At 47.5% G+C, this 19,985-nt stretch overlaps 1 protein-coding gene across 6 annotated transcripts in view; it reads right to left on the bottom strand.

Annotated features, from left to right (window-relative positions):
- The window catches only part of LOC119967340 (early endosome antigen 1-like), a 64,984-nt gene that overhangs the window by 5,946 nt on the left and 39,053 nt on the right, over positions 1 to 19,985 (bottom strand). For 5 of the 6 annotated variants that reach the window (XM_038799729.1, XM_038799734.1, XM_038799731.1 and 2 more), the window contains 3 exons: positions 11,052 to 11,214; positions 5,663 to 5,821; positions 4,271 to 4,438 (listed from right to left, as the gene is read on the bottom strand). In XM_038799729.1, coding sequence (XP_038655657.1) covers positions 4,271 to 4,438; positions 5,663 to 5,821; positions 11,052 to 11,214 — 490 coding nt within the window. The remainder of the gene's footprint in view (positions 1 to 4,270; positions 4,439 to 5,662; positions 5,822 to 11,051; positions 11,215 to 19,985) is intronic. The other variant, XM_038799732.1, reaches the window with a different exon arrangement.

Here is a 19,985-nt window from a genome sequence, read left to right as displayed (position 1 = left end):
GGCACTCCGATCGGTGTGCAGCTGCACCTGCTGGCTCCATGAGGTCCCATCTTGCCAGGGTGATGGCGCAAAACATGCCAACTGATTTATTTTCTTCTGACCAAGTGTCAGAGGATGGAGAGCAAAAACCTGGCTGTGTTTCCACAGAGAAACATATCAGGTTTCAGTCAGAACCTGATGCTTTGCCATTTGTCAGAAAATTCCGCCCATGATGTCATCCATGGCTCAGTTTCTAAAAATATTTTGTAAAATAAATTTAGAGTACCCAATTGTTTTTTCCAATTAAGGGGCAATTTAGCGTGGCCAATCCACCTAGCCTGCATATCTTTGGGTTGTGGGGATGAAACCCACGCAAACACGGGGAGAATGTGCAAACTCCACACGGACAGTGACCCTGGGCCGGGATTCGAACCCGGGTCCTCAGCGCTGCAGTCCCACTGTGCAACATGCCACCCTGTGGCTCAGTTTTTAGCACTCCCGCCTCAGTCAGAAACCTAAGGGTGTAAGTTCAACTTGAGAGACTCGGTTCAGTCAAGTGGATGTAACTATTCTGGAGAAGAGTAGGGGTTTCCCCTGGTGTTCTGGCCAATACTGATCTCTCAACCAACATTGCTTTAAAAAGAAAACAGATTTACTGATCATTTCCTCATCATCTCACGGTCTCAGGATGTCCCAAAGCACTTTACAGCCAATTAAGTATTTTTGAAGTGTAAACGCTATTTTAAGGTAGGAAACATAGCAGCCAAATTACACATAGCAAGGTTGCACAAAAAGCAAGGAAGCAATGATTGAACATCTGCCAGTGCAGCACTTCCTTCAAACTGATGTGTCAGCATGGAGTGTGTGTTTAAATCTCTGAAGTGCCAATATGGCATGATACGAAATGGAAATGAATATAAAAGGAAGGAAGTTCTGATGAGTTTTCGTTCTGATGAGTTTTCACCAAGATATTATTTTGGTTAGACTTGTGAGCAGTTCTGGGCACTTTTTTGTTTGAAATACTATACATTAAGGTCAGGGATAAAGTACAGTGAAGATTATTGGAATGAACCAGGAATGAAGAGTTATAGCTGTGAAGAACAGTTTATGAATTGAGGTTTGCTTCACTGGAAAAGCGAACGTTAAGGAATGGCTGTAACTGAGGCTTTACGGGCAGCACAGTTGCTTCACAGATCCACGGTCCGAGATTCGATTCCCGGCTGTGTCACTGTCTGTGCGGAGTCTGCACATTCTCCCCGTGGGTTTCCTCCCGGTGCTCCAGTTTCCTCCCACAGTCGAAAGATGTGCAGGTTAGGTGGATTGGCTATGCTAAATTGTTCTTCGTGTCCAAAAGAGGTTAGTTGGGGTTACGGGGAGGTGTGGGGATAGGGTAGGCGCGTGGGCTTTTGTAGGGTGCTCTTTCCAAGGGTCAGTGCAGAATCGATGGGCCGAATGGCTCCTTCTGCACTGTAAATTCTATGATTCTATGACTTTCAAATCATGAAAGGCTTTCAGAAATATGTAACAGGAGGGCAGAGACTAAGGATTATCAATAATGTTATGGTGTGCAGTTATGATATTACAAATGTTTAGAAAAATACTGTTCTGAAGGTAACATTAACAAAATGCTTCACAGCTCCAGGGTCCCAGGTTCGATTCCCGGCTGGGTCACTGTCTGTGTGGAGTCTGCACGTCCTCCCTGTGTGTGCGTGGGTTTCCTCCGGGTGCTCCGGTTTCCTCCCACAGTCCAAAGATGTGCGGGTTAGGTGGATTGGCCATGCTAAATTGCTCGTAGTGTAAGGTTAATGGGGGGATTGTTGGGTTACGGGTTACGTGGGTTTAAGTAGGGTGATCATTGCTCGGCACAACATCGAGGGTCGAAGGGCCTGTTCTGTGCTGTACTGTTCTATGAAAAAACCTTGGACTGTCTTTGGGGACTGTCCTGAAAATGACCCTTCGTTACCAGACAAATTGTAGACTTCAGAATTGCCTTCCTCTTCCAAGAGCACAAAAGACAATCCTTAATTTATTAATGGTTCACTATGCTCTTGTCCAGGGGATATGAAGTTTTGTTGATGTGTCGAGTAGGAGTGCAAGAGACAAACCACAGGTGGGAGACGGGCCGTTTGAAGTGTTGATGCCTTATTTGGGAGATGACTTGGCATTTTGCACAGGTCACAATAACAGTAAACATCCTGCAAAAAGCATTAAAGAGGGCAGGAAGCTGAGCGAATTTACAGAAGCAGACAGGAGCTTCAACACCGGAAATGAAGGACCAACAAGTACAGCCACTGAAGTTCTGTAATCAACCAACCAGGTTAAAAAAAGGGCAACTCCTCTCTCTTTCTCTTTCTCTCCCCCCACTCCCCCCCCCCCCCCCCCCCCCCCCACTGCTCTACCTGATTCCATTTACTAAGCTAACTCTGGCAATTCAACAGTGGAATCCATGCTGGTGCAGAGACAATCCTACAACTTCAAGCCTTCTCTTCAGACAAATGTAAAATCTCAATTCAAAACTATCACACCTGCACTGAATATAGATGTAACTGGTCCAATTTTTCGAAGTGCCGTTTTGTCATCATTTGTAACTGAACTTTGTGTGTGTTTGTATGTATGTGTTTGTAATTTTATATTTTCTGAAGTAACTTCCAGAGCAATAGAGTGAAATAAAGTAACTGTTTCATTTGTAAGTAATAAGGCTTTGTTGCTGGTTATTTTAAATTGAATTCCTCACTCCATGGGTAAGAAAACACACACACATTGTTCATGGATAACTTGATGAAACACCTTTTAAAGCCTCCATGACAACGGAAAAGTAAGGAGAATGTTTAGTTAAAGAAATTCAGCGTGTTGTTAGAACATGGAAATTAATGAACTGAAGCAAAAGTTTGCATAAAATTCAAGATGAAATCAGATAAGTAGCTGGATAGGAATAATGTCAAAAAATACAGAGAAAGAGCAAATAAAGAAGGGACATCATCTAACTGAAAAAAATCAGAGTCCGTTCTGGGCGGGATTAAGTGCTGGGAAGCACTACACTATCTAACGGCACTCTGTTGCCATTTCAGGCCCCAGCGGGGAATGTCCCCGACCCCTCCTTGAGGTTGCACCAAGCGTAATTTCCTGCAACGAGATGCTCTGACAAACAGAGCTCCCCAGTGCAGAAAGAGATTGGGACGCCATTTTTAAACAGTGCCCTGATCTCTTGAACGCCCCCCCCCCCCACCCCCAACGTGACCCCTGTTGATCCTGAAGCCCGCCCGCACCCTACCTCACATGGGCAGAACACCCCCGGGCTTGGTCCCGGCGTGAGCAAAATGCCAACTTGGCACTCTGGAAGTACCCCTGGCAGTGCCAGGGTGGCAACTAGTTGGCACTGCCAAGGTGCCCAAGTGACACTGCCAGAATGCCAGGCTGGTAGTGAAAAGGTGCTGGCTGGCACCAGCAGTGTCAGGGTGCCTACCCGGCAAGAGGCCAACCACCAGGTTGCCGAGGAAAGTCCCCCAAGTGCCCGTACACCTGGTCCCAGTTTGTGGGGTCCAGTACTAATCGGGGCTTGGCTGGGACTGGATTGGATTGGATCGGTTTATTGTCACGTGTACCGAGGTACAGTGAAAAGTATTGTTCTGCGTGCAGCTCAGACAGATCATTCCGTACATGAAAAGAAAATACATAATTAGGCAAACATAAAATACACAAAGTAAATAGATAAGACACGGGTATCAGGTGAAGCATACAGGAGTGCAGTGGGGTCTCCTCGGTGACCCAATTGATGCTGGGTGGCTGTTCCATCGAGTGTCAGCACGGCTAAGTGGGTCCTTAAATGGACTTAACCTTGCTGGACTGTGCCCCACCCATTGTGACCCAGATCGCAACGTCTCGCGAGATCTCGTTCGATTCTGCGAGGCGTAACGGCCGTCAGGAATCCCGCGGAGGCCTCTCCCGGGGCCTGCCGGCCACGACCCACCCCAATCCTGGCAGGACGGCAGGTAGATCGCGCCCAAGATAATTTCCAGTTGAAGAACTGGCATTGGCACAAGTACTATAGCCAAATGACATCTTTTGTATTCTGTATTTCTTTCAAAAGCAATCTATGGCTGAAAGCGCATACTTCATATAATTTAAAGATTAATTTTGATATCCTTTCCCCGTTGACAGCAACAAAAGCAGAGAGTAGCTAATTAAATTATAAAATTATTTTACAATCTGATTGGCTTCGTTAATGTAAACCAGGACTGATTTGGATTTTAATAACTGCAGACAGCGAATAATTAGGTGAAGAATCAGATACCTGATTCTGTAAATCAGTAATAAGGTCAACCAGTAGAGTTTTGTCCCTTTTCAGCTGGAGATTCTCTTCTTTGCCATTTGCAAATCTGTTTTCTGTCTCAGCTACACGACTACGCACAGTGGCCTCATTCAGTTCCACAGAGGTTTTCCCTTGTTCAAGGAGCAGAATCTCGGGGGAAAATGTTTAAGACATAGTTAGATTTAGCTGCGCAAGTTCTGATTTAGTCAACCTAACTTGCTGCTACTCAAAACGCACAACATGATGAAGCCTTCCATTCAGGTATTCATTTTTCAATTTAACTTGCGATACAGAATGGTTGAGGACTTCCTCATTAATTATCTCAACACAACCTTAAAAAGCAAAAGTTAGTTGTTTTCCTCACTTGATTACTGTTTCTAAATCAATTTTTGGAGTGGAATTAACAATTGCAGCATCTTGAAACAGATGAATAATCAGAACAACACTGAGCATTATTATGGCTCAGAATTTCCTGGAACCTTGAGATATAACTATGGAGTAAAACTAGCCTTTTTCTCAAACATTCATGTGTATTTGGTTTGAAACACTGGTCTGTTCAAATTTCCCGATCGTTTGCATCACTTCTGTGATACCTCTAACAAACCCTCTGATGTTCATTTATGTAGTCCTGCCCCCGTGCAATCATATGCAATTCCCACATTGATGTTAGGTAATACTCTGCTCTGGTGTAGATTTATGCACAATATGGCACAAAGTCACCTGCTTCGGGTGTCATTGAGATCTGTGGAGGTTTATAACCATTGTCCTCGCAATTTTAAAAAGTTTACTAAGACTGCTGTCAGTTGAAGAACGCCTGGAATTTATTGCCTGCTCTTTGCACTCTATGCATTCAAGTTGAAGTCAAAAATGCAACAGGTTTAACTTGTAGTTTTGCTTGTAATCTAATGTTAATGAGGTGAACCATGACATTCTGAATGTAGTTACCTCCAACCAATCTGGCATGCATAATGCAACTCCCTCTGGCACTGTACCTGGACCTGGAAATCTATGCTGCTTAGTTATTGATGTCAGCTAAGTAAACATGGTGAGAGATGCCATGTGGCATCTCATTACAGGGAAAATGATAACATTTGGAGACATTGGTGCCTTTGGGGAGCCTAGGTACACCAACTAGCCAGTTACACATTGAGATTCATGAAAAATACCCTCTGCCTTCTCTGAGGAATAGAGCATTAAATGGAGAAATCAAGAAAAAGGAGCCAGAGGAGCCAAAAAAATTAAAAGCGAGGGCATCTTAGCAAATATTAAGCATCAATATACTGCTTCCAGTGAGTTTATTGCTCCTTAAAGGAATATGACCAGCAGGACAAGTTACTATTTTGCATGCTTTATTTTCCCATTAACTCGAACTACCTTTTCCATCAGTTGTTTAAATTTTCTTTTCTCAGTTTCCAGGAGCTCCTTGTGCCTTTTAACCTCATACCGCAGTTGTTCTTCTCGGCCTTTTACAGTGATCAATTGAACTGCACTAGAAGTTCGACAAAAATCTGTCTCTTCTTTCAGCATCCTCTCCTGCAACATATCACCCAGGAGTGACATTTACAAGTAACACCAAAAATACCAGAAAAGGAGAATCAGAAGTATGTTTTATTTCTCAACATTTGCAATACAAGAAGAGATCTGTATTTATAAATATCCCAAGGCACGTTATAGAGGCATTATAAAGCAAAATCTGACACCAGGGGTGGAATTCTCCGCTCCCGCGAAAAATCAGGAAGGCCGTCGTGAACTCGGCCGAGTTTCACGACGGCCTCGGAGGCCGCTCCTCTCACCTATTCACCCCCACCCGGGGGGCTAGGAGCGGCCCTCCGTAACTCTCGGCCGCCGGGCCTTGACGCTTGGGTCAAGGCGGCGCGCTGAGAATGATGCGGCCGGCGCGCCTAAGTGACGTCAGCCGCGCATGTGCAGGTTGGCGGGCTCCAACCCGCGCATGCGCGGCTGACGTCACGACGGCTCAAACACGCGCATGCACGGTTGCCGTCTTCCCCTCCACTGCCCGCAAGGCGTGGCGGCTTGATCTTGCGGGGTGGTGGAGGGGAATGAGTGCGTCCCTTTGAGACGCCGGCCCGACGTTCGGTGGGCACCGATCGCGGGCCAATCCACTCCCGAGCACAGCCGTGGTGCTCACTCCCCTCTCTGCTCCCCACAAGCTTCAAACCATCTTTTGGCGCCATATTCACGACGGCAGCGACCAGGTGTGGCTGCCGCCGTCGTGAATCGGTCGGGAACGGCAGGCCGCTCGGCCCATCCAGGTCGGAAAATCGCCGGTCGCCGTGAAAAACGGCGAGCGCCGATTCTTCCGAGCGGGGGGTGGGAGAATCGCGGGGGGTGCCGGGGGGAGGGGGCGATTTTCCCACCCGGCATGGGGAGCGGAGATCACATTAAGGTGGCATTAGGGCAGATGATCAAAAGCTTGATCAAAGAGATAGGGTTTTAATGAGCGTTTGAAAGGAAGAAAGCAAGGTGTAGAGCTGGAGGCATTTGGGCAGGGAATTCCAGAGTTTAGCGTCTGGGCAGCTGAAGGCACAGCCTCCATGGTGGAGCAATTATAATCTGCTTAAAAAGCCAAAATTAGGACAGTGTAGGTATCTCAGAGTTGTCGGACTGGAGGACGTTACATAGGTGGAGGGGGTGGGATGGGGGGGGGGGGGGGGGTGGGAGGCCATGAAGTGGCTTGTGAATTTTAAAATCAAGCTTTCATTTAATTGGAGTCACTGTAGGTCAGCACGCACAAGGCGAATAGATATTTGGTGCGAGTGGGGAGATGGGCAGTAGAGAGGCTGGCCAGGAATGGAATAGTCAAGTCTGGGGGTAACTGATTCATGAATGAGCACATCAGCAGGAGAAGAACTGAGATGGGTGATGTTGAGGGGGTGGAAATACATGGTCTTATTTTGGGCACAGATATGAAGTAGAAAGTTCACTTTGGAGTCAAATACAACACCGAGATTGCGAACAGTCGGGTTGATTCTCAAACAGTTACGATGGAAAAGGATGGAGTCAGTGGCTAGGCACCTGACTTTGTGGCAGGGGCCATAGATTGTGGGCAGGATTCTCTAATAATAGGTGATGTACCATCAATTGGATGCGAGACACGATGAATATCCAAACTGTGGCTTTAATCAGCTAGTTGTTAGCCCGGTGGTCGACTACAGAGAAAGGCCGACCGCCGGGAAACCTGGGTACTTATACCCCGCCTCGGAGGCGGGTCTACTTGCCTCTCGACCAATTGGTGAGCAGTCACATGACTAGTCCCAGCCAATCAGACGAGAGACACATGACCAGCCAGAGCCAATGGGAAACCAATGCTCTGCACCAATGGCAGTGCTCCCACTCATATCACCACAATAGGGCAACATCCCCACGTCGGCACCAACAGTCCCCGAAAATGAGGAATTCTCCCCTTCCTAGGGGGCTAGGTTGGCACTGGAGTGGTCCCTGCAGCTCCAGCCAGCGCGGAACGGCCCTCGCGAGTTCACACATTCACGGAACGGCCGGCGTATTTCCGCGCATGTGCGGGGATTCCCTTCTCCGCGCCAGCCCCCGGGCAATATGGTGGAGTTCTACAGGGGCCCGGCGCGGAGTAAAGTAGGCCCCTACGGAACCAGTCCGCCCACCAATCGCTAGGCACCGATCGCGGGCTAGGCCACCGTGCCCCCCCCCCCCCCCCCCCCCCCCGGGGTTGGATTCGCCCCGTCTCCCCTCCAGGACGGCCCCCGGCGTATGGGAGCTGAGTAATCTACACCGGTGGGACTCGGCCAAACTAGTCGGCCACTCGGCCCATTGGGGCCCGGAGAATTGCCGGGGGGGCCACCGGCGTGGCGGCAATCCTGTGGGCGCCTGAAAATCGGCGCTGCAGAATGGGGAAGCTGGCGTCTGGGCATGAGCGACCCGGCACCGGGTCGGAGAATCCTGGCCTTAGTCTTCCAGATATGTAGTTGGAGGAAATTTCTGTTCATATAATGCTGGTTCTCAGACAAGCAGTCTGACAACTTAGCACCAGTGGAGGGATTGGGAAAAGAGGCGATAGCGGGGTAGAGGTGTGAGTTGTCAACATACATATTGAAACAGATGTGTTTTTGGGTGATGTCACCAAGGGACAACATATAAATGAGAAACAGGAGAGACCAAGAAAAAACATGATTGGAAGGACACCAGAGCTGACTGCTGGCTACGATTAAATAGATGAGAATGGCCTCAAGTGATGGGTGATGAGGAATAGCTTTGTTAATGTTATGTAGAATGTCATTTGTAAGTTTGCTAAGAGCCATTTCAGTACTGTGGGAAAGGTGGAAAATTGTGTAGAGGGTTTCAAACATGGAATTCCAGGAAAGATGGGCGCAAATTTAGGAGGCATCGGCACATTCAAGGATTGGAGAGGAAAGGAATTGGAGATGGGTTGAAAGTTTGCAATGGCAGAGGGGTCAAGGGTTATTTTTTTTTGAGACAGGTGACAAGAGCAGATTTGAAAGAGAGATGGATGGCTCTTACAGAGAACACTGTTAACAAATTTAGTAAAGGCAACAGGGAAATCTATTTGGAAAAACAATAATTTGAAACTCCCTCAATACAACAGGTGGTAAATAAAATTGCCAGGTTCTCTCTTTTTAAAAAAAATTTAGAGTACCCAATTATTTTTTTTCCAATTAAGGGGCAATTTACTGTGACCAATGCACATAACCTACACATCTTTGGGTTGTGAGGGTGAAACCCATGCAGACACGGGGAAAATGTGTATACTCCACACAGAGTGACCCGGGGCTGGGATCGAACTTGGGTCCTCAGCGCCATATGCAGTCGTGCTAGCCACTGCGCCACTATGCCACCCGGGTTCTCTCTTTCAGACAGAAGTTGTCACCATGGTAGAATGTCAGTTGTCACCATGGTAGAAAGTGTATGTGTCAAATACAGGATATGATTCGGATTTGGTGCTTTGCTATAAAATAGTATCATGAAAATATGCTTTACATTAAGAAAATGACTTTTGAATGTACTACCAAATTGATCAAAAATGTCTACCCATTCCTATAAAATATGCATCACTGTACCATTCCCACTACAAGTCCATTGAGATAGATTTATCTTTGTTAAAACTCAAGAAAACCTGTCCCTGTCTCTTATGATCACAACACTTAAACAGTTAAACACACGCTGAATTGGCAAGTACATCAATTTTATCAAAATACCTGTTTTGGCCAAACGAGGAACAGAAAAAGAGGGGAGCCATTCAACCCCTCCTCAGCCGATTGTGACAATAGTTTACTCACATACTCTTCCACTTGGGCAAAGTACTGGGAATTAATGTCATTCATGGAGCTCCATTGTTGGACTGCACGGTATCATAGTTGCTTCACAGTGCCAGGGACCCGGGTTCCATTACGGTTTGGGTAACTGTCTGTGTGGAGTCTGCACATTCTCCCCGTGTCTTTGTGGGTTTCCTCCAGGTGCTCTGGTTTCCTCCCACAAATCCCGAAAATGTGCTGTTAGTTTAACTGTACATTCTGAATTCTCCCTCAGTGTACCCGAACAGGGGCCCTAGTGGTGAGACTAGGGGATTTTCACAGTGACTTAAATGAGGTGTTAGTGTAAGCCTACTTGTGACACTAATTAAAGTTATTATTAGTAGTATGAATCATTGTTTCCAGAAGAGAAGGCAGAAGAATTTCAATAAAAATCCATATTTTAGATTGGGATAGGATGCTGCCAGCAATGGGCCAGATTTGTTGGTTTGCCAGCACAGTTGCACCACTATTAAGCTCCCTCTACTGCACCAATTGGAATTTCTCAGTCAGCAGAATGGCCTCTTGCAGTACAACCAGCGAGAGGAGCTGGCCTCCTGGCAGCATACCAAGGGGGCTAATGCTCCAGTAGGCTTTTTAACCAACCCTACTGCTGCCAGCATATCTCGATGGCCATATCTGTGGCTGCCTACCCCAGCTGTCATCCTTAATTGGATGGTGAGCACTCCTCTGATCATTAATTGGCCTTCCATTGAAAAAAGCCTTGGGGGAACTTCCTATGAGGTGTGCAGTTAGGATATGGAGGTTCACGGGATGCTGGGTTCCTATTGCCAGGAGGAAAAGACAGCCCAATGTGATCATTTGGTGCCTCAAATTCACATTTGGAAGAAATCAATATTTATCACGGTGCAAAGCATCACACTATGCCAAAATGCTTACCCCAACCTCTCTAGGTTTGGCTGGTACTTAACATTGTGATTGCACCCAATGATGCCTTGGTCTTAGGGGTTCCACAAAACATTAAAGGCCATTTCTTTCTTTTGCAGTACTTCTAAGAGCATCACGTTTCTTCCTATATTAGTTTGCTCTAAACTGGCCAATTAATAGCCAGAGGGTGGATCCTCTGAGCTGGAGGGCCAACAGGAGTCTCTCCATTGCTGGAGAAGCAGCAGATTACCTTTCCAGGGAAGTGAGAGAAAGGGTGTCTCAGGATGAAGGCATCCTCTCTCCAATCTTTTAAAACGTTAAAATAAAATAATTCCCTCAGCAGCCATGTCACCAATTGTGGGTTAGGAGGCTGTGCAACATGTTGCTGCAACCGAAGCCATGCAGACGGGGAGGGCCTCTAAGCCTGACTGGTGCACGCGCCCCAATCGCTGGGAGACTGTCTCCATGCAGCTGCCCTGTTTTTCCTCGACACCTTTGGGAACATTATCAGGGCCAAAAGCTTCAACTTCTAGTTTCAAACACTGAATTATTGCATAAGATGAAATTCCACATACCCTTTCTAATTGCTTATTAAGTTCAAGAGTCTGCGAATGTAACATAACATTCTCCTTGTTTATAGCAGCACAGTCATCTGCCATTTTGCTTCTGAGGAAGCGGTCCTGCTCTCTCATCACCTCTTTCTCCCGGAGTTGTTGGTGAAGCTGACGGATCTCATCTCTGGGAGGGAGGAGGAAAGAACCGTACAATATCTTATATTGCGTTGATCATGTGACATATAATCAAACATGATCTGGCAAGTGTAGTCATTAATACCAAGTTTAGATTGGTGCAGCAGGGCTGCTTAAAGGCCTTCTCTATTACTCTCAGGCCACGATTCTACATAATTATTAAACCATCTTCATCTGAATTATTATTATTTTTAAACTAAATTTAGAGCACCCAATTCATTTTTTCCAATGAAAGCGCAATTTAGCATGGCCAATCCACCTACCCTGCACATCTTTTGGGTTGTGAGGGCAAAACCCACGCAAGCACAGGGAGAATGTGCAAACTCCACACAGACAGCGACCCAGAGCCGGGATCAAACCCCGGACCTGTGAGGCAGCAATGCTAACCATTGCATTGGTGCATTGTATATGGCATCAGGTTTGATTCTTCCCCCTCCTCAGTTCTTTATCGAGGGAACACTAAACTGAGACAGTTGTCTTTCCTGTGCCTGCCAGAGTCGTATCACAGACTTCCCTGCAACCTAAGAGTTTCTGCCAGAGATTTTGGAATGGGTTATTTGCCTGTCATCTCAGCAGAGGTCCAGCTATTGATTAAAAAAAAAGTTTTTTTCTGACCATCCTGTACTTAAGAAAGCTTTTGTGAGGACAGCACGGTGGCGCAGTGGGTTAGCCCTGCAGCCTCATGGCACCGAGGTCCCAGTTTCCATCCTGGCTCTGGGTCACTGTCTGTGTGGAGTTTGCACATTCTCCCCATGTTTGCGTGAGTTTCGCCCCCACAACCCAAAGATGTGCAGGCTAGGTGGATTGGCCACGCTAAATTGCCCCTTAATTGGAAAAATTGAATTGGGTACTCTAAATTTATAAAATAAAAGAAAGTTTTTGTGTCTGTATCCAATTCTTACCCTTTTTACATCTGATGAGGTAGATGACATGCCCAAACAAGCAACAATGTTCAATAGCTTTGTTTTCCTGCGTCTCTCTCCATTCAACATTTTTATTTTATGTGTTTCAAACTTGACAGAACAATGTGGCATAACCAACACAGTGAATAGAGAACATTCTCTTCCCAAATCCCAATGGGCACTTTAGGTCATGATTCTTTCTCTTTGTAAATCATAAGCATGTGTAATATTTCAAAATCTATGGCATGGTGAAAATCATACAAAGTACCTGGTCCAGTGTTAACAAAACAGAATTGACTCCAACAGTGGTGTCTGCTGAAACCTACCCAAGGTGCTGGTCTAGCAGTTAAATATGTTACGCTGACTCCACTGTGGCACTCTGCAAAACACACTACATTCTAATGTTTAATACATGTAGCAAAATCTACCAGATGGAGCAAACGCTGGATTTTATGGCCCCCACCAGCATATTTGAAGGCAGGGGAGGACTGGTAAAATAAAATGGGTGACCTGCTGGCAGCTTTACTGCATCCCCCCCCCCCCCCCCCCCCCCCCACACGACTTGTCTCTCATATTACTGGAGGTGGATAAAGCAACAGGTAGCCCACCTGCCTGTGGGTCTGTACAGGCACTTAAGTAGCCAGTTAATGGGGGGGGGGGGGGGGGGGGTGATACATGTGATGTTACGGTATGGAGGGAATTGTGGGTGTTATGGGGCTGTTAGTTGCATATTACTGCTTTTTGCTATACTTGTTATATTTTTATATTTTCTGTAAAAAATTCCAATAAAAATTATTTTTTTTTAAAAAGTAGCCAGTTAATGGTCACATAAGAGCCTCATTCTGCCTCTGCTGCTATAAAGCATGTGGGAGAGAATGGCAGAAGCAAGATGGGCAGACAGTTCTTGGGCAGGAAGTGGGGGGTAAACGTCCTTTGAGAGTTCTTGTGCCACTGGAGTCCACACTCACACTCCCTTCTCAAGATAATTTCCCCATCCCATCTCCTCTCCCTGTAAGCCTCCTCACGCCCTCTAAAACACACTCTCCCCTCGGCGGAGTTTGTGAGGCAGGCCCATCAAAATCCCAGGACTTGCCAGGATCTATGACACTTCTTCCTGAGGGAATACTGTATTCAGCACTGGCCGCTGCTCTATTCTTATGCTACTGGATTTAGAGCTGCTGGCCAATTAGATTGGCTGGCAGCTGTCTAGGCGGGACCTCCTCCCAGATGGCAGAAGTTCTACTCTGACTCAGTTAAAACTTCTCCCTATATCGCTGCATGCCAGCTGGGTGGACTTTTCATTTGGTGGTATGTGGTGGTTCTCTGAAAAAAACTATCCAATTAATCTTATTCCCCTGCTCTATCCCCACAGCCACACACTTTATTTTCCTTTTCAAATCCCTTTTGGTGGTATGTGGTGGTTCTCTGAAAAAAACTATCCAATTAGTCTTATTCCCCTGCTCTATCCCCACAGCCACACACTTTATTTTCCTTTTCAAATCCCTTTTGGTGGTATGTGGTGGTTCTCTGAAAAAAACTATCCAATTAGTCTTATTCCCCTGCTCTATCCCCACAGCCACACACTTTATTTTCCTTTTCAAATCCCTTTTGAAAGTTATGGCTATGTGCGGCCTCAGCCCTGCGTTTCCCGTTAAGGCCCATTATTAGTGTTGAATAGCGGTGAATAAAGGCCATGGAAACATCACTCTCTGAACAAGGAACATCACCCAGATGAACAGTTTCAGAGAATGACTTACAGAATACAAAGACGCCTAGATAGAGTGAACGTGGAGAGGATGTTTCCACTCGCACGAGAAACTAGAACCCGAGGCTGAAGGAACAATCCTTTAAAACCGAGATGAGGTGGAATTTCTTCCGTCAGAGGGTGGTGAATCTGTGGAAGGCTGCGGGGTGTCCAAGTCACTGAGTGTCTTGACAGAGATAGATAGGTTCTTGAAAAAAAGGGATCAAGGGTTATGGGGAGAAGGCAAGAGAATGCGGTTGAGAAACATATCAGCCATGATTGAATGGCAGAGCTTAATCGATGGGCTGAATGGCTTAATTCTGCACCTATGCCTTATGGTCTTATGGACCAGTAGAATAAACAGTTGTTAATGTACAAGAAGAGTGGGTGTATTGTGGGTAACTCACAGTTACACATGAACTTTTGTTTATTAGGAATGGGGGATGTTTGTGTCTTATTGTTCGTTATGAAAAGCGGGATGTTTGGGTTTTGAAATGCCTTATATGTCCTATCTGGCTTGCTACAGTCATGTGATCTCTGCCATGAGGGACTCTCTGTAAGCAAACATTTTACATCAGCTGAATAAAGATCTCACACTAAGTAAGTCACTAGAAAGCACTGGTGTCTTTGAACATGAAACAAGTACAACTTAACATCATATTTAGAGCATATAAGTCATGCTGGAGGTTAAGCACATCAAAGATGCGGCAGCAAACTATATGACATTGAGAGCAACAAGGGAAAATATACTGTGCTATGGAACTGTTATTCTTGGTGAAGGCAAACACCCACTCACTGAAAGATGTTAAATCTTAAACTATTCCCACGATATTCTCTGTTAGCTACATTGACTGTAAATAATTCAGTAATACATTAATGCCCTGGGAAATTTGATTTACAGATTGTGACATTTCAATTTGCAAGCATGTAACACGTCGCTACAAGGAATAATGCTTCATTTAATCCAGACCCACTGTGAATCCATGTGGTAATCACCACTGTTGTGTATATTAGGAGAGGTGTGGTAAGATCCTGTACTACAGGTACGGGGGTAGTCCCTGCCTGCTGGCTCCTCCCAGTACGCGGAGTATCAATATGTGTGCTCCCTGTACAGCAGCCATTTCGCCAGCTGCTGTAGGAGGCCACACATCTTAGAGTAATGAAGCCTCAGTTGTATTCAACTCTCGTCTCTGTGCAATTGATCGTGCATCGATCCGTAAACTATGTTTTTGTGTAATAATACATTTGAATGTTATTGCAATAATATTTTTCATCTGAATGGAATTACCAACAGGAAAATGTTACACATCAGCTTCTTACAATTTATTAACTTGCCACGAAGGTTCTGGCACTTGCCCAAGTGTCTTTTTCTCTTTGGTTGGCACTGGTTGGCATTTCCTACCTGATATTTAGTATTTGCTCCTTTGAATATCGAAAGATCGAATTCAAAGTTTTAAAATCCTTCAGATCTCAAAGCCATCACAAATGCTTCCCTATTAAAATTGGCACGCAGGGTCACTGTCCAGTGGAGTTTGCACATTCTCCCTGTGTCTGCATGGGTCTCAACCCTGCAACCCAAAAAGATGTGCAGGGTAGGTCAATTGGCCATGCTAAATCACCCCTTAATTGAAAAAACGAATTGGGTACTCTAAATTTATTTTTTAAAATAACAAAAATTGGCATGCCAAATTATGTCATCTGGGCAGATATGAATTAGTGCCTTTGTGAATTTTAGTTGAAATGCATCTTCACTGAATTGGTATGATTAATATAATTTCCTCATTCCTACTTTCTTAATTCCACATAGTTCTGTTTTCTTTTAAGTTTACTTTTGCACCACAAATTAAGTTCAGTTCACCTATCCTATCAGCCATTTTTCATCTGAATAGAATCTAAATACCAACAGAAAAGTGTTTCACATATATAGCCTGGAATCCCATCACCCATGAGGGTAAAGATAAAGTCCCAGATGACCATAGACCAGAGACTGCTTTCCCCTTTGAGGGGAGAGCTGACTGGTGGTGATTTAACCTGAGGATCACCTCAGGTGAGGGACAAGGTTGAAAGGCAGGGCCTTCGTGAATAACCTCAGCCGGTACAGGAATTGGACCTGTGCTGCTGGTCTCACACTGCAACACAAACCAGCTGTCTAGCCAACTGATCTAAACAGGCCTGTGCTCACAGAGCTATATTGGTTTTCAGTTAAGCAACAGCAGTGTAGGAGCATTATCAAACAAAATTTAACACTGAGCCACACAAGACGATATTAGGATAGATGACCAAAACCTTACTCAACAATGCAGATAATTGCAGCTGACATCTGGGGTACGGGGTCACACCCCAATTATTGATTAACAAATAGTTCAACTATTCAGCAGCAGTGGCATTGGAGGGGGGGGGGGGGGCACTCAGTGCATTGTCCTTAATTTCTGAGAAGGTTTACATCTTCATCATCTGACGGGTAGTCTGATAGAAAGATCACACATGCTTGATAGCCTGTTTCATTCTAGATTTTGGATTTGCATCACCCAGTTGATGAAAATGAAAATTTAAACAAGGCATGAGTCTCCAGAGCATAGTTTCCTTTCTCCTTGTGTAGGGGCCTTAATACCCGTCACCAGGAATGTACAAGATATTGGGACATCACATGAGCATACAGAAGCCAGCTCAGGTACAGCTGCCTCAAGGCACCAGAAAAACAGGGTTAGGAGGAAGACATTTGGTAAGCACTGCACAAGTGAGGAGGAGCAAGTCCGAGCTGCTACTGGGCTTTGGCACTTTTTTTCTTATGGCTTGGCGTTGCCTGCACATTGATGGATGAAAGCCTGTATGACAAATGGACTTGGTGGTTATTTTTGTGCCATGAATTAGGTCCTGTATGTGCTCCTAATGCAAATTGTTTATGCTCGGAGGGATAATGTGTATAATAAAGCCTCTTGCACCAAAGGTTCTTGGGTTGGATTCTTCGTTTGGGAGACTGCGGCTACGTCCGCAGGCTCCATCTGGTCTTACGACCAAAAGGTCGGCGCCGCCACGCACCAATCCTCCGCCCGCTGGGGGGCTAGCAGCCGTGCCACGTAAAGCCCTGGCTTTACCTGCGGATATGGTCGCATAATGGCCGGGTCTATGGCCACGCATGCACGCGGCATTGGCCCGCGGCGGCCGTGCCGTACAACATGGCGCCGGCCGCGTGCGGACCCGGCCTGCCAAAAACTGCCGCCCTCGCCACCTCCAGACCACCCCCCACCAGTCACTCCAGCCGGCACCGAAGTCCCCCCTGCCAGCGGAACGGCTCCCCCACCCCTTCCCGACTGTGGCGACGCTGGATGCAGTCTGCAGCGGCCACGCGAGGTCCATGGAAGTTGCGAGGACACCTGCCCCATGTCGTCGGGGACTTGGCCCATCGTGGACGTAATATCGGTGTAGGGCCTCAGGTGATGTCCTGAGGCCGTTCAACGGCGTGCGGCATACTTGAGTACGCCGTTTTTGAGGGGGTGGAGCTTCGTAAAAACAGCGCCGCTCCCCGATTCCAGCACAAAAATAGATTCTCCGGCCGAACGCCATTTCGGCGTCCGGGATTCCAGCCGTAAGTGTTCCCGCCGGACCTAAATAGCGTGCAATTTGAGTTTCCATTGGGGGCGCAATTCATCTTGCAATTCAGAACATGCAAATGGGCCAGTACTCTGCAATGTGAATTTAAAGCAATTCCAGGCCCAGCGGGGCCAGATTTAGAGCTAAAGGGTCTGACAGGTGGTACTGCCTTGAAGCGCTCCACTCACCGCACACTCGTTGCAGCTATGATGATGGCTCAGAGAAGACCCCACACCCCAGATGTCAGGAGTCTGAAGTGGACCCACTGCTCGACGCCAATGAGGAGAAGAGGATGAGCCGCAAACTCAAGCCCGCCTTCCTGAACAGTTCTGGGAGGTGGTGGCACAGGCAGTCAGTGCCGCCAACCTCACCAAGAGGAGACAGCTGGTGATCCTGAGGAGTGGGGATCACTGGTGAGGCCTCTGCCCTGAGGGGGACACAGAACCAGGGGGGGGTCCAAAGTCTGCTAATCACTTGCGTCCTCTGCAGTGGGGCAGCACTTCTGAGGAATGTATGGGGGAGTGAAGCAACTGGTGCCACTGATTCTACATGGCCACGCCTATCCCCTTGATGATTGTGGTAGTCACCACTGATGCATAGACTGTATATATATATATATATATATGGGTTTTACGGTAAGGCCCCTGTACTACAGGTACGGGGGTAGATCCCTGTCTGCTGGCTCCGCCCAGTAGGCGGAGTATAAATATGTGTGCTCCCCGTACAGCAGCCATTTCGTCAACTGCTGTAGGAGGCCACACATCTTAGTGTAATAAAGCCTCGATTACACTCAACTCTCGTCTCGTCGTAATTGATAGTGCATCAATTTATTACACAGAGATTTTTCAGAGATGGACCTCTGCATGAAGCCGGATCGCCTGCAGCTGCATCCTCAAGCAGACAATGCCAAAAAAGGGGGCTGGTTTAGCTCACGGGGGCTGGTTTAGCTCACTGGGGGCTGGTTTAGCTCACTCAGCTAAATCGCTGGCTTTTAAAGCAGACCAAGCAGGTCAGCAGCACGGTTCGATTCCCGTACCAGCCTCCCCGGACAGGCGCCGGAATGTGGCGACTAGGGGCTTTTCACAGTAACTTCATTGAAGCCTACTCGTGACAATAAGCGATTTTCATTTTCAAGACTTTGAACATTGGCGAACCTGTTTTGAAGCTTACATTGGGTCTGCGCCAGACTCAATTCCAGAAGCACAGAAACTCCAGATTCTGTACACGCGGCTGAGCTCCAACATCTTTCCCCTCGTCCAGGACGCGCCGACCTACGCAGAAGTCATGGTGCTACTGAAGGAAAATTACGCTCAGCGGACCAACAAAATCTACGCCAGGCATCTCCTATCCACGCAGCGCCAACATCCCGGTGAGTCTGTGGAAGATTTCTGAAATGCCCTGCTCGCCCCAGTTAGAGACTGACTGGCAGGCCGTTTCGGCCACTGAACATTCGAATCTGCTGATGAGAGACATGTTCGTTACGGGCATAGGGTCTGACTACATCCGCCAGCGCCTCTTTGAAGGGGCCACGCTTGACCTCGTGGCGACCAAAAAACTAGCGCTCTCGCTTCATGAAATGTTAGTGTCTATGCCCACGACCGTGCGGCTCACCCCCCTGTGCATCGTGGACCCCGCCAACGGCCACCCCATCATGGACCCCATCAGCAACAATCCCCAGCCAACCCCACGCCAGCGCCGTGTGGCAGCCAACCAACCCCGGGGGACCCAATTGCTACTTCTGTGGACAGCCAAAAACCCCGACAGCGCTGCCCGGCGTGGAGCTCCCTCTGCAAGGCCTGTGGCAAGAAGGGACATTTTGCTGCAATGTGCCAAGCCCGCTCAATCGCCGCTATTGTCCCGGCACCCCCCACGTGCGGCCAGTGTGCGCCGCCATCCTCCTCTCCTCGGATCACGTGCTGCCTGTGGGCGCTGCCATCTTGCTCTACTCACAACACGTGCAGCCCGTGGGCGCCGCCATTTTACCTGCTCCAGAACCAATGGGCGCCACCATCTTGCTTGCCCCAGGACATGTGCGGCCCCATGGCACCGCCATCTTACCCGCCTCAGGACCCCTGCCCATCGGGCACCGAATCAGGCCGCTCATCACCTGCAACCGGCCGCATCTCGCCTCGGTCACGATTGACCAGTCTCGACCGCACAACTGCGTGACCGCTTCGACAAAGGTGAAGGTCCACGGGCACGACATCTCCTGCGTGCTGGATTCTGGGAGCACTGAGAGCTTCATCCACCCAGATATGGTAAGACGCTGCTCCCTCGCGGTACACCCCGCTAACCAGAAAATCTCCCTGGCCTCCGGATCCCACTCCGTAGTGATCCGGGGGTACTGTATTGCCACCCTCACCGTCCAGGACGTGGAGATCAGCGGCTTCCGCCTCTACGTCCTCCCCAACCTCTGCGCTGCCTTGCTACTCAGCCTGGATTTCCAGTGCAACCTCCAGAGCCTAACCCTGAAATTTGGCGGACCACTACCACCCCTTACTGTTTGCAGCCTCGCGACCCTTA

Source organism: Scyliorhinus canicula, chromosome 6 (assembly GCF_902713615.1).
Source record: "Scyliorhinus canicula chromosome 6, sScyCan1.1, whole genome shotgun sequence".
NCBI lineage: Eukaryota > Metazoa > Chordata > Chondrichthyes > Carcharhiniformes > Scyliorhinidae > Scyliorhinus > Scyliorhinus canicula.
The sequence above is the reverse complement of the archived record's forward strand: the minus strand, read 5'-3'. Positions and strand labels throughout refer to the sequence as shown.